Here is a 23,299-nt window from a genome sequence, read left to right on the forward strand (position 1 = left end):
AATTACCCTTGAGTCAGGAGTTAAGGTGTGATTTGCGAGGCAGATTGTTTGAATGTTGTTTATTTGCGGTGCGCTGGCTTCCTTTCCCGACGTTTCATGCAAGCAATGAGCCCAACCAAATGGTATGCAAAAAAAAAATAAATAAAAAATTAAAATCTTTCACATGCAGACAGTTGATAAACATTCCCGCGATTGGACATGTATTGTGACAGACTGAGCTAATATACAGTGATATGCCGGGACTGTCACATAGCCGACATCCATATGCTGCTCCACTCAATCATGAAGCTGTGAAATTGGGTTGCACCCCAACTAGCTTCAAGATTTTTTTTTCTACCTCTCTCTCCTTCTCCGTGTTGCTTCCTAGCTGTTTTCTGAACTCTATAAGTGTAAGTAAAATATGCAAATGAATCCGCACAGGCTTTTGACAAATTGTCACACATTGTGATAAAACACAGGAATAATCAGTGTTTGATGTTTGCTGGAGAGCCAATTCTCAAGCTTTGCTGGTAGCCTGTATTTTTGCCCAGATTAGTGTGTTACACCATACTAGTTACTTATCTGTATCACCTGTAGTTTTTGTAATTGTGTAGTGCTTGAGGATTTATATATGAGATAAATACGTTCACTTGCATACAAATGCAACAGAATCACTTTAAGTCCATGGTTTCATAAATGGTGTATAAATGCAACGTGCTTCAGGTTCACTTTGCCATTAGCTTGATTGTGTTTTTGGGCATCACAGGTGATAATAAAAAGCTAATGGCACACAGTGACACAGGGGAGGAGATGATGGCATTTCTCCAAATTTGGAATGAGGGGGCATTTGTTGAAAAATGAGCAAAATGTTTTGGCTACAAAACCAATGCAATGCAGAATGACAGCTTGATGGTTTAAACCAGGTGTGTCAAACTCATTTAAGGTTGAGGGCCGGATCGGAGAAAATGTCCCCTTGTGCGGGCCGAATTACCTTTTGTTAAGCCCTAGTTTGCTCACAATAACATTAATATTAACCATACAAACTACAATATAATTTACAAAAAAAAAAATCTAGGATTTATTTTTTTTTTATTTATTTTTTAAAGAGGATGCTAGGTTATTTTAGGAGTGTGCAATATTGACACAATGTCTTTTTTTTTTCTTTTTTTTTTTGATAGTGATAATTACCATATATTGTTGAGTTTGTTTTTGAGATAGCACCTTGGTTGGTTTAAGCCTGTCATGGATAAATAAATATGACCCTAAAGCCGCCAGTAGGTGGCAGGTGGTCTCCGTCTTAATGAGTGATCCATTGACTCATTCATTCAGCTGATTCGTTTAGAAGTGAAGCTAGTGATTGTCTTTATGAATGAGCCACTGAATCAATGACTCAAATGATTTGTTCAAAAACACAGATTCATTCAGTAACAAAATACACAGTGCTGCCCGAAGACGTGCAATTGGTCTGTCTTTGCCTTTGTTAAAAACTTTTTCATGCCGAAACAGAGATAAACAGACAGCGTTGTGACTAATATAAAACACTTAATACTAGTATCTTGTTTGTTGATCAGTTCTTTGCGATCGCGCTGACATTCTGGAAAGAAACATGCTTGGTATAGTTAGACATTACTTAAACATCATGACAAAAATATTAAAAACAAAATTTCTTACAGGACATTTTTGCCCCCATATTTTTAATTATATTGTAATCTAATAGCCTCAATCCGGCACTGAAAAACTCTCATGATATCTCTTATATTATCCTCGTGCTGCTTGAGATTCTGCCGCCGCTTTAAAATGCTCATGCTAGGTGTCCTGACTCCCGAGGTGTAAAATCATTATAAATAAATGAGCAATTTGTTCTGTTTTAAATTTAAAAATAAAATATTGTAGCGAATACACTTTATTTAATTTTCAAAATGGTTTTATTTATTATTTTATATTATTGTTTAAATCATCCTATCTATCTTTCTATCTATCTTTCTATCTATCTATCTATCTATCTTCAAATAGATGAATATATATTTGTAGTAAAGAAGATTTTCTATAAATGTAATATTCTATAAATGTAGAATCTGAAATGTATATCTGTCTGTCTATCTGTCTATATCATTATAATTTATAATTTTTTTATGTATTGTTGTTATTATTATTAGTAGTAGTAAATTTTTTTTGTAGTAGATAATTTGTATTTATTATATGTAAAGTTTTTTATACGATAATAGTAACAATTTTATAAATTTGAGATATTTAGATATTTATTATTTGTTATAGACATTAGTAGTAGTAGTAGTGTGTATATTTAAAACTTTTAAACAATAATATTAATATTTTTTAACTTATTATTTTATTAATTAATTTATTCATTTTATTATATTATTATATATATACAGTGTGTATTAAGCCTATGCAACTGTCATTAACACATGCAAATTGTTAATCAGTCTTATTTGTATAGATATGAATTACCTGTAAAAATGTCATAATCGTGACAGCAGATGGCTTTAATCGCTGCAACTCGTGCAGCTTCTTGTAAACTTCCTAAACTTGTGATCTTGACAGATGCATGCTCAACTGTCAGGGTAAATGTGAATTTTTTGGTTTCTCTTTTCACAGAGAAGTTCACAGGCAGTAAATGATCAGTGTGATGCTTTAAAGAAGCATATCATTGCTGTAAAGTACATCCTTTTTTAAGGCTGTTGCCAGCTAAAGTAGCATGAAATGTAATGCTATTTGTGGCGTGCAAAAAAAAAAAAAGTGAGGGGGGAAAAACATTTTAAAACGAGTGTTTTCTTTCAGTTCAAGCTTGAAAGATGCCTGCTAATCTGCTTACCCTTTTAATTGTGAGATCTGGGGGCAGAGCTGCTCAAAGCTAGAATAAAGTTACTGATCCAGAAGTAAACTGATGACCACAGTTATTCCTTGCTTTTGGCTTCCAAACACTGGCCTCCCTCCCCTCTCCACTCCCCTTCATTCTGGAGGGGAAGAAAAAAGCTCCTTGTACCAACAAAAGATTTTTTTTTTTTTGCCATATGTTCGGTTGACATCTTCATCAGGTTCACAGCGGGTTACCTTAGTTAGCGTTCACTCCACTGCTTGATGGGATTTTCTACCAGTTTCTTGAGTAGCTGGCTCAAAGTCTAGACGAGCCCCTAAAGACATCCAGGACCCTTCTAGCATGCCAGGCACAATGGCATTATTGTGGACATCGAGGAGCTGGTGCTTCCTCTTTACATGGACCTGTTCGGGCTCAAAGACAGTGGCTTTGTTCTGGGGCATGGAGTGGGTTAATCCAGACCTCTACATACTGTGAAATAAATCTTTTATAGATGAGCGAAAAAAGGAGCGGAAGAAGAAAAGGTTTTGCCAAGGAGGTTGCGAGTTCAGCATTTTAACCTTTTGGCCAGAATGAGACGAGAGGAGAAGGAGGAGGCAAGGAGGGAGGGTACAAAGAGGAAAGGCAGACAGGCAACACATAGTCCTTCATCTCTGGATGAAGACAGAAACCACTGGTTTTCAAGGGGTTTGAATTTGTTTGTCTGGTTCAGAAGAGACTTGACTGTAAACATCTGGGACGCTTCTTACAACGTGTATCTATTGCAGTGAGTTAATCCCATGTGTTAAAGGTATAGTTTACCCAAAAATGATTCAGTCACTCACCCTCATGGTTGTAGATATTTTTAATAAGTCCCAGTCTCCAGTGGTGTTGTTTTGGACCACACTGACTTTCATTGCATGGACACATTCTTTGGAATACTGAGTTTAAGTTTGGGTCAACTATCCCACAGTTTCTGCAGGTCTTAAAAAGGTCTTAAATATGATGAGAAAGTCTTAATTTTGTAAAGTCATGGCACCAATGAAGATACGTCTCAGTATTTTTTGTTTTCCAATACAAATATCTAAACATCCTTAAATCAAGATACAATCAAGATGCAAATTGAATGGTTAAACAAAATTGAACAAAATAAGTGAGTTAATGTTTAAAACAAGAACAGTTATGTGTAAGTGAGGTATAAAAACTTGTTTTACCTTTGAATTAGGTAGATTTTTCAGAGCCCATTGGCAGATATTTATTCTTGGTTTAATCATTAACGCACTTCATTTTGATCAGTTTCTCAGAAAGCAAGACTTCTTATCTGATGTCATTTTGCTTCTCAAGTATCTTGATTTAAGAATCTTTAGACATTTGCACTGGAAAACGAGACAGAAATACTGATGAAGAACGTCACGTTTATTTGCAGTGTGAAGGCACAGTGAAAGTTATTTCCATATTCTAGTTAATTTTATTTTACAATTAATTAAAAAGTAATGGAGATCTGTTGGAAGTTGTGTTTTCAGTTTTTGAAGCATTGCCAATAAAAGACATTTATGTTTGGAGACCATACTTATGTATTGTATTCCATTCGCTACATTCCTTAAAATTTCTTTTCTTAGTTTTAAAGGGGTCATGAACTGCCTTTTTTATTATTTTGTACTTTTCTCTGAGGTCTACTTATAATGTTCTCAAGATTTTTACATCCAAAAAACCAAAACATAATTTAGAAGTAATAGGCTATTTTCTGTTCTGTTCTGAGCCCCTCATCGGAACACTTTGTTTGAATAGGCGTGGCCGATTGTCGACTCGGAAGTTTTTCACAGCTTGGTACTAAACAGCATCTTGTTGTCTCCTGAGCAATCTTTATCATTTGATTTCTGCATAGACCTGCATTTGCCTCTCTCGTTATTTTCACTACACGTGTGAATCGGCAGGCGGAGCTAAACAGGCAGTGATGTAGAAGCAGACGTTGGTGTTCTTCTGTGGAGGCGGGGTTTAGCAGCACTATTACATAATAAAGTGGCACATTCCACAAGCTGTTTTTAGACTAATGAGAAAGTTTTGATTTCTGAAACTTACTGGATGTTTTTATAGTACAATGATCGAAGATTTTGATTTATCAGTTCATGACCTCTTTAAATTTACCTTCATAAAAAGACTGCATTTCTTTAAGACAGCATAAAGGTCTGTTCACAGCAAGAATGCTAACTATATCACTGTCCCCACCAACACAAGATATAGTTTTATTTATTGTAAGCATGCGTTGCCATTTTGTTGTCTGCCACTTTAAATGCTTAAGCTTTTTAAAGCAGGATTGCTTCTGATTTGCTGTCGATGTTTTATCAGCCTTGTTTTGACAGTAGTTCCAATGTAAGTGTTCCTTTGTGTCATTATCGTTATATATGAATGTGGTGTGGACTTCCCTATTCTCATAGAATTAGAATAGTAGTTAAAACTTTAAATAATTATCGTTATATTTATTGTCATAGTTGTGAATGAACCTTAAGAGGACAGTGATATGTAAGAAAGATTTACAGACTTGTTTACATTGCCAGAGTATTAATACTGACATCATATGGTCATTACATTAGCAATGTCCCTCTCCACACTGAAACACAAATGCTGCAATGTGCAACACATTAATGGCCAATCAAATGTTTAATATTAAGTCATGTCACTCTTCTTGAAGCCTTTGTCCACTTTGCCAAGTGCTAAAATCGTATTGTTTTGTCCTAGCCAGCGTCAATGAATTTGTCTGTCCACACTTAATGCACAAATGTTGCGTATTGCACCACAGTAACAGCCAGTAAGAATGTATTTGATGTAATAATCAGTAATGTGGAGTGTTTTGGACGCCGCTCTTGTTACTCACTGGCTGGGTAAAGCATTATATTTAGTAATTTGGCAAACCGTCTCTGTTGCCCTGTGGGTTCCACAGTTTGGACTCTACTTCGATAATACTTAATACTATGATAATGACACCTCACATATTCACAGTACTTGTTGACACAGTTTATTAAACACAGTTCGATACCAAGGAGCCATTAAGGTATGTTTAGGTTTTCCATCAGCGTACGATGACAGCTTGGCAACTCAATCGGCTCGGCGTGCATTCGGCATATTGGCTCTACACCCATCCCGTTTGCAGATAGACAGACAGAGGTGGTAAAAAGTGGTGTCAGCTGTGAGCTCTTTCCACCACTCACCTATTAACCTTCTTCCCCCCGGCCTCGGCTCTATCAAAGCTGTGTGTATCGACTTTTAAAGACAAGCATTCCCGGGACGTCAAAACATTGATTTGCGACTGACCCGCGCTGTCTGCGCTCGGGGCGGCGGCGTGTTGCCACGCAGCGGCGGTCCTGTCGAAGGTTAGCCGTGCACGAAGCCCAGGGGGAGTCTCTGGAAGGGCCCTCCCAAGCCTGCCATCACCCACGGCCGGCTTCACATTGGGTGCGAAAGCAAAAAAGAAAAATAGCTCACTCCTCCGAGGTGATTTCAATTCAATTCACACCCATTAGCCGGCGTTCGCTCCGCAGTCAAATTACTTGCCGGGTCTGATTCTAGCGGGTGAGATTGTTTTCCTTGCCGTCGACGGCAGCTGATGGGTTTTTAGACTTCTTCAAGGTGTTTTCAATGGTGCTGAGATGAAAACAGTGATGGCAATACATTGAGCTGCCACCACCTTGGCAATGTTACGTCAGATTGAAAGTGCTGAGACTAAGTGTAATGATTGGTAAAGGACAGTTGTAAACAGGCTTATGCTTTAAAAGCGTCATTTGAGACAGACTGTTTACCGTATGTCTAAACAATTTATAAAATTTTAAGCCATTATAAAATAGCCAATTGAATGAAACAATCCACTTTAAACAATCCTCCAATAAAAAATTAAGCCATTATAAAATAGCCAATTGAATGAAACAATCCACTTTTAAGCAGGTTCCAGAACTTTTTTTTAAATTAATTTACCCCTAATATTATTATTATTTTTTTATTAATTTACCCAAAAATCTTCAATAAAAAAGTTAAAATCAAACAGAAGCAAACAAGTGTCTGACCCTGGGGGATAAAAGGTACAATATGTGTACTTATAACATCTTTTTAAGGGAATGAACCATATTATTGCAAAATACACTTAATTACTAAAAAATTAGTTGTAAAAAAAGACTATCGAAATATTCTTATTTACGAACATATTAGTTGTAAAAAAATACTAAAACACTATTACAAAAAAAATATTCCAATTTATTGCAAAATATTCTTATTTACGAACATATTAGTTGTAAAAAAAGATTCCAACCCGATTACACCTGCTTTGTGTTATTTTATAATTAATTGATATACTCTTATAAAATGTATTAATATTTACAATAAACCTTTATTTTTGTATTTTCACTTAACATTTTAATTTAGGTTTTAGTGCTTGTTTTCATTTATTAGTTTTTAATATATTTCTATTTATCTTTAAATTATTTTTATTTCAGTTAGTTGCCAAAACAACATTTCTAATTTTCATTTACTTTTATAAATTAATTTTTTATTTTATTTTATATATTTTTTTTTATTTATTTTAGCTTGATTTCAGTTACCAAAAACTATTTTTATTAATTTTTTTTTTTAAACAAATGTTTCTCTCTTAAAGTATTAAAATTTTACATTTTTTTTAATCAAATATCAAGCTGAAATATTGTATATTTACCTTTTTAAACTTTTTTTTTTTTTTTTTTAAATAAAAGTAATGTAAATAATTATATACAATTGATTGAATTAGTCATTTAGAATATTTTAAACCTTGTTACTTTTGAGTTTGCCATGAATTTAGCATAAGATTCGAATATGACATTAAATCAACCAATCAATCATAGGAGTGGGTTTGCCACAATTCCCTGATTGGTGGATCATCTTTTTAGGATTATGGGTAGTGTGGTACTTCACCTATATGTATTGATAAAAAAAATAAAATAATAAAAAATAAAATAAATTACTGATAACGTCAGAGCTTGCAGCACATCAAGGTGTTATAGAGATTCATTAAATATCAAGTTCTCTTTGGAGTAAATAAGATTTTTAATTCCGGGACTGGACTGTTTCACTCTCTATACATGCACCTGTGACTGTGCATCAGCTGAATTATATGTCTATATGTGTTGTGCCAAATACCTTTTATTCATCTTGATTTATTTCAGACATCTGCCTCTGTATTTCAAGTTTCTTGACTGCTCTCACATGTGAATCTCTCTACCGACTGACACATTTCTTCCGCTTGATGTTCTATACTGCCCACCCCTAGTTGAAATGTCTGTCAGGTTGGTATACCGCTCTTCCTGTGCATGAGTGTGTGTGTGTCTGTCTGTCTGTTTCCATGTCTGTGTGTGCCCAGTGGCTCGGGGTGCTTCGCAAACCTGCTGGGAACAGGAGCGGCCTCAGTGTGTCAAGCCCAGGAGGGGAGGCCGCTGGGGAGCGAGAGGGGCAAGAGGGGGATTAAGCAGCCCCAGGTCTGTCACGGTGACATTTCTCTCCCTGGCTCAGCAGCAGGGGTTGGGTTTACCCTCCTAACCTTCAACTTTCAGCCTTAACCCATTAATCCCTTTGTGTCTGCCCGGCAGGCGCAAACACACTCACAATATGGCAGCAGGAGGCTGCGGAGGCAAGGAGCCGGGGTCCCTTTGACAGCTTTTCACCCACAGACAAGGGCCTTCATCCTTCTGCATTCCCTAGTGTACAAACCTCCCCCTACCAAAAACAGACAGTTGGTCACCCAATCGGTCATTTTTGCATGGTTTCTCATTTTTGTGTGTCATTTAAAATCTGCGTTTGGGAGGTTAATTGCTAAACAAGCTCACGTTTGAGCAGTAAACCCATCTTTTTTTCCAACGTCAGTGGGAATTAGTGTTACTTGAGCGCGTCAGGTACTGTCGTCTTTCTTAAAAAGTGACAAAACGTTTACATCTCTGCTTTGAAAACTCATACTAGATGGCAAATATTTGATTGCATTGCTCGGATTTGAAGCCGGATCTGGCTTGTTGAAGGGACAGCGGGCGTTACTAATAAAAGAGCTCATCTGAATTTTTGGGGCTTTTCATGTGAGCCCCCCGTCGTGGCAAAATCCCACCGGGATAGAGATTTGCAAGTCCTTTGCCTCTGTGTATGAATAAGCATGGGTCTCAAGGTATTTTTGAATCTGTAAGAACACGGGAGCCTCCAGGATATGCAGCACAGAAGGTGCGTGGTTGGAGGGCAATGCCCCTCTATTACCCCTCCCTCTCACCTATCGCCTTCTCTTGCCTCCAATTATGGCGTTGCATCTCTTTTTGTTTATTACGCTTTTTATTGTCTTTTCCCTCTTCTTACTTTTTATATCAAAGTAGTTGATGCAAGAACATTGACAGCAGTGTCCTGCACTGTGACATTTAAAGCTGTTTAAATGTCTCGTTTCGCTATCTCACATGCATTTTATGACCCACAAAGTTTTTTTTTTGGCATGATTTTTTAACGTGTTTGAAAGAAGTCTTATGTTCTATTTGAATATATTTTAAAATTTATGTCTGTAATGCAAAGCTGAAATTGCTGTCATATTTGGTCAATTTAATGCATCCTTGGTTCAATAAATGTATTAATTTCTTAAAAAAAAAAACAGTCTGACCCTAAACATTTGAATGGTTTGATGAATGAATGTATGGAGAGTGAATGAATGAACAAATGTACAATGAATCAAACTGGCTCACAGGTAATTGAATCATTTGTTTATGATTCACACTACAGCTGGCTCCCTGTATGAGCAAATGCAATACATCCATTTACAATACGTTCAATACAAATTCAGTATTTTGTTATCTCCCACATATTGGTGCTGAGTTCCAATCTAGTTATGTTTTGATGAATCACATTTTATTGAAGCTTACAAGTGATTTAGAAAAAGATAAAATAAATAAGCAGTCACAGCATTTGAAATATACACTGCCATACATTTAAAGATGTTCTTGTCAGCTACCCATCATTCTCTCTGTCTCTGTCCGTATCTCTTCTTTCTGTTATCTTTCCCTCTCTGTCCCTTGTGTTCCTCTTCCTCTCCCTGGCAGTGGTTCCCATCCTCTCACCCATAAAATCAGCATAAAATTGACCTGACTCTGCCAGATCAGATGGAGGAGTTGGGCTTCAGATCCCTGGAGAGAAGGAAATTCAGTCTTTGTAAAAATATTATAAGACAAGGTCCGTGAAATCTCACAATGGGATTATGTAATGCACCTTTGTCAGTCTTTTCACTTTTCCCCCTCCCTTTCCTCTCTGAACTCTGGTCAGCACCGGTGGAGAATATACTGGCATATTTACATTTGCCACACAGTGCAATGACTAGGGTGGATTCTGAATAGAAGTGAAAATACAAAAAAGAGGAGGTTAGGTTATGAAAAATCCATCCGGTGAAGGAAGGTTGGAGGTTGAAGTTGGGTTCATGCCCGACATGTAAAATCATCAGAGCGTTCATTCTTCTATTCACTGCTTCATCTGACATCAGTTCCAGCACAGCAGAACTGAATCATCAGCACTGTTGCTGTGGATTAGATAAGAATGCAGAAGCAAGAGTTTCATTTCAGATATGATAGGAAGTTCATATTGTTAGTCTCTAAATTGATGCTGACATGAAAGAGGAAACGGTTAACATGCAAATGCTCTAAATTTAACATGACTCATTGATATAGCTGCCGCTTGTTTGTCGATACAACCTGAAATTTAAAAATAAAAACGTACACTGCTGTGGCTAAATCTGGTTGTCAGTTCATCTTTTGATGCTTAATCCTGTTCCGTACACACACAGTTCAGTTATTTTATGGGAGTGACAAGTGCATTTTACAAAATAACTGACTCTTGGAAAATTTACAAAAACAGAAAACACAAACCTTCTCTATACGCACAGCAAAAAAAATCTCTGAACGAACGATACACCTCCAAAACACACAATAGTTTCCACATATCTCTATAAAAAAACAAAAAATAAAAATCTTACAAGACTCTCATAGTCGTGACTTGCTATAAAAAACAAATAGGAACAAGCCCATAATAACACAAAATATCGTGACCTGCATGTGCAACCTTAATTTACTTAAATATTATTATCATAAAATACTTTATTTACTTAAATATTATTATCATAAACTGGATCGCTTTATGAGCTGTGCCCAAACAACAAACCCAAAGACGCTTATAAAGCATCACTTTTAATAAGTGGATTTGGCAACCCTTAAAGAGCACAAACTGCGAAGTAGTCCTCCAAATTTAAACGAAAGACGATGCTTCTGTTGAGAGTCATTAAAATCTGAATATGCCTTGGTTGGATACTAAACATGTGAGATGCCAGAATGTTCCTGTGGTTATTATTGTAGTGTCAGTAATCACAATTTCACAGTTTCGGTACATAAACAAAACAGTCATTTATAGGATTCACTCCTGTATTAAAATGCGGTTGTCACTCCTAAAACTTTATAATATGTGTGTGGTCCTAGAGTGTTGTGGGCAGTTGTTAAGGAGTTGCTAATCAGTTGATAATTTGTTCTAGGTGGTTGCTATGGCATTCTAAAATGTTCTAAAAAACATATTATTACTTAAACATTTATTTTTTTTTTTTTTTTTTTTTTTACTTATGCTGCTTTTTTTTTTTTTTGCTTTAAACATATGTTTAGTCCTGATTTAGTCGGCTTTTAGTCACATTAGTAAAATTTTGGTGTAATTTCTGAACAAAAAAAGGTTCATTATCAATAGTGTAGCAATATATGAAGCACAGCTCACACAGAAGTCACTTTACAACCAAGCAGCTTTGTGTTGGTCAGTGCCCAAGTTTGCCTGACCAACTTAAAAAAGAGCCAAATCTAATTGGGGCATTCTTTCATCCTCATGTGAAACTCCCAGTCGCATGATTTCTGTTAACTGGATTCGCCTGTGAAATTTTGCTGAGCAACCGTAAATGTGACCACACATATTGAGTCCTGCGTCATAGTTGTTGAACTAGTTTCTAATCTCTTCTGAGAGCATATTTATCTTTCATCAAAGAGGATATTTGAGCTTCCTGTAACAGACCAGTCTTTGATGCAGGGCACTACCTCACCTTAACAGGAAAACTGAATGCTGTGTAACTGTTTGAAACTTTCGTTTGGTTGCCAGATATTTCATATAGTTATATAGCAAACTATTGATTCACTGATCCATTGTGATTCATTCTTAAGAATAACATTTTTCTTAACCATTAACTTTTATATTCTTTTCTAACTTGAAAATAATGAATATTTTGTATTCTCAAAAAAATTTCATGACAAATGGTTCTTAGGATAATTCTAAAGACAAAACTTGAATTAAATCTGAATTTCTGAAAACAGTGTACTCAAAAATTATCGTAAATATCCTCTTGAAGTTAGGATAACCTCCAACTTGTCTTAAAACCCCAAAGGTAAGATGTTAAATGACAAGTCAAGCCAGTAGTGATGAAAACGGTGTGCACACTTATTATGATCATTATGGTAATCTGCAGGCAGTGCAGAAAGAACTGAAAGTCTTCAGCAGGAATTGGCATAAAAAAATTTTTATGGAAAAAAGTAAGATGTTCTAAAGAAAATATTTAAGAAGTTCTTAAAAATTGTTTAAGAATTGCACTTATATAACTTAACATGATTTAATAATCCTAGTTATTGAAAAGTATGCTCAGGGGAAAACATTGCATATAGAGGTGAGTTCTTTGCAATGTCTATAGCACACAATACTGAATCAAAGTTCAAATTGTGAAGAGTGCAAAACTTCCCATCTCTATTGTCATAACATTGAGGTGTTAGATCAGCCGTACTTTGCACACCCCATTTGAGACTGTTTGTGTGTGTGCACTAAACTCATTGTCTGGTTTCAGGGTCTTCTCATTGACCTTCAGCAGACATTGAGTTGTTGTTTTGTGGTCCAAGCTGATCTTTTTAGAGTGAGTCATAGCGGAGGCGTCTGCAGTTCTGCCTGTCGTGTAGTTTTTTCAAAGTCAACACACACTTATTTATATGAGATCATGGCGTTTAACCAAAAATCGAAATATCATTGAGCGGTTTAAACCTATTAAAAACTGACATGATAATATTGAGAGCCTATATGTTTAGTCAGTAACTCATAAAATGATAAAGTAATAAAAATGATTTATTATTATTTACATAATACATATATAAAAAATAAATTATTATTATGATGTAAATACAAATATAATAAAAAATTATTAATATTAATAATCTTATTTATTTCATGTATAAATATGCATTAAATATTAAATAAATAATAATTAGAATGATTAAGTTAAAACACACACAATTAATTATTTTAATTAATATATTTAATATTAATTATTATAAAAAAATATTTTCAGTATAAATTTCAATGCAAACATTATATTTTTAAACTAGTGCAGTAAAGGCAGCGCCACACATCTGCTGTTTCTGCAGGTAGTGGAGTATTGTCTATGTCTCTCTGTGTTTCTAAAGGCCTCTATATAACCGGATGGCATTTGCATATGCAGAACGTTCCATGCCTCCGCTCGTTGCCGCGGTTTGCCGACACATAGGAGAATCCACCCTTGCTCCCACCCCCTTCATTAATATGTATGTGTTCTGAACGGTGCTTGGTTGCTGATTAATGCTGTCTGTCAATTTCTTACAGATCCGACAGTGCTGTGGAAGTTCCCTCAGGACTTTGGAGACCAGGTTGGAGACAGAGGAACTTTTTTTTTCTCTCCATCCCCCCCACCCACAAGCACCACATCCACGACCCCTCCTGCTCCTAAAGGCTTCCCTCCTTCCCCTCTCCCTTCATTTTCTCTGTCTCTCTCTCTGCCATGCAGTGTGATGTTGCTGATAATGAAATGCAGTGAGCAGGTCTTCAATAAGCGTTGTTCTGGTAATTATCAGCTGGGTGAGCGACCTAGGTGGATTTATCCAGTGTTTTGTTAAGTGAATTTTTATTTTTAATATAATTTTGTATACGAAGTTATTTTAAAAATATGTTCGAAATATTAATTAATATTATGAGTTTGTCTAAAGGCATGTAGAATGCGTGTAAAAGGCATTGATTTCAGCAGTTTTGAGTACTTCTTACTATAATAATTAAGTAAATTAAACTGTACATGGAGAAATAGATGGATGTTTTTTAATTTTAAAATGCTATTGAATATATAAAAATGTATATATATATATCTACTATAAATAGAGATGAGTTCCTATCTATTGTATAGTATATGATAATAGATATATATCTTAAAAAATATTCAACGTTGTTTGGCTCACATGTTAAATATCAGTATTTAAAACATTTAATGAACTTGTATATTAAAGATTAATGTGTTAATTGTCAGTATTGGTTCGTTATTTACTTATTGTGATTGCATATGTTAAAATATTTTATTTGTCCGGGGCGGCCAAAACTTACTCACGGTTCGGTTTTGCTATCAACAGTTTAAGAGTCACCGTTTTGTATGGTTCGGTTGGTGCTATGTCTAGTGTTATTATAATCTATCTAACTCACAAGCAACAGAACAATAAATACAAAAGAGTAAAGAAAGTACAAATAAAATAAACCAGGTTGATTGTCCAGTTTTTTTTTTTTTTAGGGTAGGTCTAACATTAGTTTGGTTTATTAGTTTTAGGTACAGAAATTGAATAAAGTATTCAAAATGTAAAATAGCATTGCATAGTTTACTGTATAAATTAAGATTAATCTTTTTAAAGTTGAAAAGCTATTCAGTCAAGAGCAGTTAAGTTATTTCCTTGTTGTTGCTGTTGTTAGATGAATATGTAGTTGTCATTAATGTACAATTCGATTTTTTTTTTTCGGGCAAACTGTCCCGACCCCTAATATATATATTAGGGGTGGGACAAGTTCGCGAAAAAAAATCGAACTGTACGGTTTCTCCACACACGGTTTCGGCATGTGACACTAGGACCGCGGTTCAACTTAAATCTGACAGTGCATCTTTAATGTACGGCTATGGTTTCCTTATAAATAACCCGTAAAAGACAACTATGGGTTTGGCTAATGTATGTGTTTCTGTTGATGGATGCGCATTCTGGTCTTTCCCGGTACATTACAACTACAGCGATGAGAAAGAAAAAAAAAGCCATGGACAAAGCCCCATTCACTCTTTTTTCCATAGTGCATGCACAGTGTGAGACCTGAACAGCACATGTTGATATCTGTGTTAAAAGCTAAAACTCATTTAAGCTTTGCCAGGTTAAACATTTAAGAGCCAGAAGGACGGCGAGCTTGCCGCGAGCATGTGAGATTTGTGCGTGCGCTCATCCGAAGCGTGCAAACCCGCGTCTCAGAACACGTGCAAATAAAAAAGCTCTCTCTGAAGTATTGCCCCCGTCTCAGAACACTCCAAATATTAAGCGCTCTCTGAAGTATTTGTGTTTGATTGGACAAATTCACATAAAAATTTTGTCAAAATCCCATTCTTGGTAAGTATCCTATAGTAGACTAGCCGGCGAATGTACTGTATCAGTGCACTGGATCAGTGCATTCTCTTAAAGTGACAGCAACAACAATTAAATCACTCACTGCTCTTGATTGAATAGCTTTTGTTACTTTATTAAAGATTAATCTTAAATTTATACAGTCAAATATGCAATGCTGTATAACATTTGATTACTTTATTCAATTTCTGTACCTAAAACCTAATGCTATACCTTCCTAAAAAAAAACTGAAAAATCACTGTTCATTTTATTTGTATCTTCACTCTATTATATATATATAATATTCTTCTATTATCTATATATAAAATTCAAATTATATTCTTTACCATAAACATAAAACATACCTATACCATAAAACACATCACACAAATAGAACATAAAACCCGTGCCCAGACAAAACGTACGAACGGTCGTGAAAAAGTTAACAACTGTTCCACCCCATGTATATATATATATACAAACCCGATTCCAAAAAAGAGATGAGACACTGTACAAATTGTGAATAAAAACAGAATGCAATGATATGGAAGTTTCGCAAGATTTCAATATTTTTATTCAGAATATAACATAGATGACATATCAAATGTTTAAACTGAAGAAAAATTTATCATTTTAAGGGAAAAAGATACAAAGTTGATTTCAAATTTCATGGCATCATTCAGCGCACATCTCAAAAAAGTTGGGACAAGGCCATGTTTACCACTGTGTGGCATCCCTCTTCTTTTTTTATAACATTCTGCAAACGTCTGGGGACTGAGGAGACAAGTTGCCCAAGTTTAGGAATAGGAATGTTGTCCATTCTTTACAGTCAAGCCATGTCTAATACAGGCTTCTAGTTGCCGTCAACTGTCTTAGGTCTTCTTTGTCGCATCTTCCCTCTTCATGATGCGCCCAAATGTTTTCTATGGGTGAAAGATCTGGACTGCAGGCTGGCCATTTCAGTACCCAGATCCTTTCTACCAGCCATGATGTGTAATTGATGCTGTATGTGGTCTGGCATTGTCATGTTGGAAAATGAAAATTCTTCCCTGAAAGAGACGACGTCTGGATGGGAGCATATGTTGTTCTAGAACTTGGATATACCTTTCAGCATTGATGGTGCCTTTCCAGATGTGTAAGCTGCCCATGCGGCACACGCACTCATGCAACCCCATACCATCAGAGATGCAGGCTTCTGAACTGAGTGCTGATAGCAACTTGGGTTGTCCTTGTCCTCATGGCGTCCCAGTTTTCCAAAAAGAACTTCAAATTTTGATTTGCCTGACCACAGAACAGTTTTCCACTTTGCCACAGTCCATTTTAAATGAGCCTTGGTGCAGAGAAAAGGCCTGCGCTTCTGGATCATGTTTAGATATTACTTCTTTTTTTACCTATAGCATTTTAGCCGGCAACGGCGAATGGCACGGTGGATTGTGTTCACAGACACAATGTTTTCTGGAAGTATTCCTGAGCACGTGTTATGATTTCCATTACAGTAGCATTCCTGTATGTGATGCCAGTGCCGTCTAAGGGCCCCGAAGATCACGGGCATCCAGTATGGTTTTCCGGCCTTGACCCCTTATGCACAGAGATTGTTTCAGATTCTCTGAATCTTTGGATGATATTATGCACTGTAGATGATGATAACTTCAAACTCTTTGCAATTTTTCCCTGAGAAACTCCTTTCTGATATTGCTGATATTATATGTGTATAATATGTATCTTATATATTCTATATATCTATATATTCTCTCTCTATAGAATGTTCTGTTATGAATATTTTTCATTTTTAACATGTTAAATATTAATATTAAAAACATTAAATATATTCAATTTGATTTAAATATTTTTGTGTGTTAAAAATTTTCTACATGAATATCTATATTAAAATAGATGTATACGTATTTGTAGTCAAAAAGTTATTTATATATATATATATATATAACTCAAACATGGCCTCAAAATAATATCATGATATTTCAAGAATATTTGCTATGATGATATAGAAAAAAATATGGAACAATGTTTTATTGGTGATTGCAGCTGGCTGGCAGCAGCATTTATTAGTGCAAACAAAATGAAGGGCATTTTCCATCCTTTTTCAATGAGCTACTGTCATCGATGACAGACTACCTAATTCAAAGTCTAAATCTATTGTCATAAGGTGGCAGCAGCAGCTGTGTTCGACTTGAAGCAGACCAATCGGTGTATGACGTCAAAATACCTTGAGAGTGACCTACCCTTTATTTACACTGCACGTGTCTGCGGATGCTTACGGCTCCGACACGGCCTCTCTATCCAAACCACATGTTTACACCAGCCGCGCCACGGCACATTTCAGAAGCATCCCAGAATCAGCTTCCCGTGCTGCTTCGATAAAGATAGGCGCCTCGCCTTTTTTTGATGGCAAGAGTATGCGCTCGAATATGCTCTAGAACCGCTCTCCCGAAACTTTGATGTCATACACCGATCAGTCTGCGCAGCGCTGCTTCAAGTCGAACACATCTATTGGGTTTGTGGTGGTGTTGTTGTGCATGCTAGGAAACATAAATGCAGCATACGTCATTGCGTCACTATATCATTGATATCACGATAAGATTTTTTTTTTAATCATGTAAAAATTTATACTGGTATTATTGTGGATGGTATGATATGGTGTGTGTGTGTGTATGTGTATATATATATATATATATATATATATATATCTATATATATATATATCTATATATATATATCTATACTATATATGTAGATTTTTTTTAATGATTTTAAACATGATCAACATATGTGTGTGTCTTGTATATTCTATATATATATATCCTCTATATATGTAGATTTTTTTTAATGATTTTAAACATGATTAATTTTTATATTAATTTTGCAGTCATGTATATCTGCATATATATATGCACTGACATATAAAGCAGCCATGGCATCGAATGTTAAAAATCAACTGAGCACTAACTGAATCAAGTAGGCATTTCAGAACTTAACAATCAATAAAACTCAAAAATACAAATTTTTTCATTTATGTTGTTGTCTGGAGCTTCAGTGTTGTTCATGTGGTGTGTTCTCGGCACAAGGTGGTGTTGGCTGGAGCTTGAGTGTAGTTCAGGTCATGTGTGTTCTCTGCACAAAAGAGAAGTGGGTTTGGTCCTGGGTCATAGAGCACCGCTGTAGTTTTCACACTTTTTTTCTGCTTGTTCGGCCTCAAGGTCTTCATGCACAAGCCTCTCCTCTCGCGCAAAGCAAATTGGACGGTTCATTACAAACTAAAATGAGAACGAAAGAAAGGAGACGTGACCGTCTTTGGCTTTCATGTGCACTTTGCTCTTCATCAGGCTTTTGCTGCGATGCTTCAGAAACTCTTTCTTGGCCAGCAAGAACAAAAAGAGAGAAGTGCGATTTAAATAAAACAACTAAGAAAACTCTACTCCTTGTTTGGTGACAAGATCGTTTCTAGTTTAAGATGTGTACAGATGGATCAGCCTTTTCCACATTGACATAAAGGCTCTCATTGAGTCGCCTCATTACCAGGATTAGGCTCTTTTGGCGTCTTTGTACGGCTGCTCCCTCTCTAGCCGCTGAAATCCCTTTTTTCCCCCAAGTTAGCCAGCATATGGCAGCAGCAGCTCCGATCTCTACAGGCCTCCTTTGTTTATCCTCTTATTGTTGCGGCGCGTAATGACAGTTGTAGGCCGTAGATCGGGGTGGAGGGGTTACTTTACCCCAGGGGAGCGCGAGAGAGAGAGGGCGAGGGAAGAGACGGAGACAGACAGGACTGTGGATTATGGAAATATGAATTGATTTTTTTTATCCTCCTCTCTTCCACTAGCCGCTCTGCTCGAATAGGGACTCTAAATGAGGGGCGAACAGACTGGAGGCTGGCACAGAGGGCGGCGAAATATGAAGTGCGGTCCCTCGGCCCCAGAGACTCGCCGTGGCCGCGGTCACCTACAGCTGCCATGTGGAGCTCGAGCGCCGTATATATCTGAATCACAAGGAGGCCATTTTTTGCAAATGAAGCAGACAGATGGAAAAGCGAGACTTTATCGCCCCGATCTCTCTCAGATCTTTTTCCGGATGTCAGTTTAAAGGGAGAAATAAAAGAAAATAAACAGATATGCATATGCGGGTTATTCTCTCTTTTTTTTCTTGTTTCTGTGCTCGCCTTTATTTGACATGATTTGAAGTTATTTGAAAGGATTTACTGTGAAGCGCCAATGAATGTTTTCATTGATGGCAGGTTAAGGAGCAGCAGCTTGTAAATAACTGGAGAGATTATCTGTGATTGTCTTTTACAGTGAACGTGTCTCAGTGCTGTGAACCCTTTATAGTCTCGTGTGCTCGCCGGTTTGTGGTCGGTGTGTGATCTCAACGGGAAGTTTCATTTGTAATTATGATCTATAGCAAGACTAAGAAATCTCAAATCACTTTTTTTCTTGATGTTTCATAGCAGCGTGCAGCATATTAGTGTGGCTTTTTTATTAGCACGTGCAGTTATGGTTATTAGCAGGCCCACATGGAATCTGTGCTCGCGCAGAAAGCTTGAAAGATTTCCATAGTAGTTATCTGTCGTCCATGTATTTTTTACTAATTTTATCATGCTTTCAGTTAGATGTGAATGTAGCACTCCAAGTTTTCTGTAACACATTTCTCCTTGATTCAGTTTTGTGTTTGTCTGTTACATCCTGTTCTCAACCATACCATCCAAAGGCAAAAGATGAGAAATAAAATAATTTAAGAAATTAAGTGATTGAAAATAAATAATATTAATAATATTATTAATATATTAAATAAACTTATTTAATGATTATTATTTTTATTATTATTCAATTATTATTTATTATTATTATTATTATTATTATTATTGTTATTGTTATTGTTATTGAGATAGGACTGGCAACCGATTAATCACGATTAATCACACCCAAAATAAAAGTTTTTGTTTACATAATATATGGATGTGTACTGTGTATATTTATTATGTATATATAAATGCACACACATACTGTATATATTTTGAAAAAAATTACATGTATTTACATGTATATATTTATATTCATATGATTTATATTATATATAAATATAAGAACATAAAATATATTAATCAAAATTAAACGCATCAAAATAAAATTATATATTATTCATGATATATGAGTGTGTACTGTGTATAGATATTATATATAAATACAAACAAAATATGTATATATAATATAAAATATAGTAATATAAATATATACATGTATATACATATGTATATATAAATATATATATATATATATATATATATACACATATATAAATGTATATAAATATTCTCTCTCTCACTCTCTCTCTCTCTCTCTCTCTATACATATATATATATTTATATATATATAAATAATACACACACACACACACACATAATAAATAAATGGTACGCATACATATGTAAATAAAAACTTTTATTTTGGATGCAATTAATCCTGATTATTGATTTGACAGCCATATGTTATATTATGTTATATTATTCATTATAAATTATTTATAAATTAAATTAAAATCTTTTATTATTGTTATCATTATATGCATTTTATAATAATAATAATAATAATAATAATAATAATAATAATAATAATAATAATAAAAAATAATAATAATAAATTACATGATCATTCCAGTGAGCATTCTTTTTTTAAGGATAGGAAATGATGAAGAAAGTTAATAAATCTGACAATAAACATGTCATCTAAAATCTGATAGGGTGAGCTGTTTTCAAAATTGTTGCAAAATAGCCATTTTCCAATGGCCACACATCAGTCGTATTCTATGTTAATGTTTCAGGTTGCTACATGTGAGCTGTAATGAATGAATGTGTTTATTGAATATTTATATCTACCATATCACTGTTTTATGAAAACAAAGAACCATCAGAGGTCATGTTAAACTAGATTTGGGGTCAAGCAGGATATTCTACATTTAGAAGATAATCATATCGTCTTGTTTATCTATATCAAATTTAACCTTTAACCTTGACCTTTTCATGCCCAAACACACAACTCAAACATTTCTCCATATTCCCAATGGAATCCAGCGGGAAAAGTGGGGCTTACATCAGATTCCAAGCCACCAGCGGAGTGTGCTTGACCTGATGGATGTTGGAGAGTTTCACAGGAGCCTCCAGATGTCACCCGGCCCTCCATCTCCTTAGTTAGGCGGCGAACCGGCATGCTGAGTGAAGCTACAGCTCATGTAACAAAGCGAGAAACTGTCCCCCGAGCCTCACAGGGCAAATATTTGTCTAGCTTTGACACAGTGTACAATCATATGCCCCAAGTCTGACACTTCATGATTGGTAGCCTTTCCCCCAAGCTTCACCCCCTCCTCTGCAGGACACGCACCAGCAGCCCGCGGGGAAGGCCAGCCAGTGGAGCATCATCAAGGAGCACGAAGAGCGCTGGTGCAGTTTCAACGCTTTAACATGGATCGCATTATCCTTGATATATTACAACATGGAGGAATGGAAAGGGGGGGCCGTGCCTTGCTCATGGGGTATCCCTTACTCGTCTTATTTTGGAGATTTTTCTTCAGCTCAGATCTCCAGAGAGTGGGTAATGTGAGGGCCGGGCCCAGTTAGCTGGCCTTTGCGTCGGTCTAGTCGAAACTCCCTCACTAAGGCCACGCTGTTGCCCGTGGCATCTGATTACCCTGACCTTAGGGCTTCGAGAACGGAAAAAAGTGTTCTCCTCACGGTTTTATCTGTTAGCAGTGCCAGAAACGCTGGAGGGTGCTTGTAGGAAACAGTCTTCATTACATCGGATGTCTCAGACGTTGACTTATTCATCAAGAAAGTGACATCTTGCAAAAAATAAAAGGATATTTCTCGGTCTCACGTCCTCTTTGAATGTGGAACGGGGTGATTGGTCACACGCCGGTTTTACTTCCCTCTGCAGCCACAGTTTCGGTCCACCTACTGAAGCGAAATTAAGAACTACATGCTGACCTTCCATTTTTGAAACGTTATCGTTAAGTATCTTCAACCTGAGCTGCGATTTTAGAACCTCAGTCGAGGAAGGAAATGCTTGTCGTTGGTCCAAAGTGGAGGATGTCCTGGTCACATCTAAGACAAAAAAAAAAAAAAGAGAGAGAGAGAGCGTGAGGGGGTGGTGGTTGCGTTTCTCAAAGACTCCACATGCTTGATGTAGCTTCTAGCCACAGCTGAGAGAAAGAGAGAGAGAGGCGAGAGTGAGTGAGTGAGTGAGCGAGCGATCGCGCGGTCCAATGGGAGTTGACAGCTTAAACGCAGAAAATCCCCCAGGCCACTTGGCACTCAATTAATGATGTTTCTGGCTCTGCGGTTCTTGGGCATATGTAGCTGAATCTCAGTTTGGCCCAGCAGAATATCAGTTGTGTATTCTGAAGAGCAAAAACCGCTCACCCATCACATTAATGTATTCATCGTAGAGCATTTTGGAGAGTCTATCCTCCTGCGTTTGCTTTCAAAATGAAGCGAAACCTTGTTGTCTGTACACAGTTTTAGTAGCCTGAATATCATAGACTTCAGGTGGTCTTTTTCACTTTGAACCATCCAGAAACGTCCTTCCAACTACGTAGCTTATTGATTGCGCAAACTGGCTAATGAGCTGAAGTGGTTTGAATTTTGACATTAATTTGGAATGTTAGGCATTAAAACAATCCTACTCAATTTTTCCTCATTTAAAGTTCACTACTTTTGTCTCGGAGGCCAGTTTTTGTATTTCACACTATAAAACTCTGGTTTCCAGTGTCCACAGGCCTAGTGAAGTTGGTGTTGCAAGGCTTTGGGTGGTTAGCGTGGAGGTTGTGTATCCACACTGCCCCGTGTCTCGTCCCAGCGGTCCTGTCACGCACTTGTCAGTTCTTTAAGTGGGCAGAGGATCAATACATCACCTGCTACATTTCCTTAAGCAGTCTCACACAGGCGGTGTGTTTGCACGGGAAAGAAATAACCTCTGTGCCAGCACACTGAATATTAGCTTCTTACCACCTAAGGGTCAGCGTAAGAAGCCACGAAAAGAAAAGGAA

At 36.3% G+C, this 23,299-nt stretch overlaps 1 protein-coding gene across 1 annotated transcript in view; it reads left to right on the forward strand.

Moving 5' to 3' along the window:
- The window catches only part of dennd1b (DENN/MADD domain containing 1B), a 104,640-nt gene that overhangs the window by 10,925 nt on the left and 70,416 nt on the right, over positions 1-23,299 (forward strand). Inside the window, exon 3 of the mRNA XM_042749558.1 lies at positions 13,463-13,506. Within this exon, the coding sequence (XP_042605492.1) occupies positions 13,463-13,506 (44 nt within the window). The remainder of the gene's footprint in view (positions 1-13,462; positions 13,507-23,299) is intronic.

The sequence above is a fragment of the Cyprinus carpio genome, chromosome B22, assembly GCF_018340385.1.
Source record: "Cyprinus carpio isolate SPL01 chromosome B22, ASM1834038v1, whole genome shotgun sequence".
Lineage (NCBI taxonomy): Eukaryota > Metazoa > Chordata > Actinopteri > Cypriniformes > Cyprinidae > Cyprinus > Cyprinus carpio.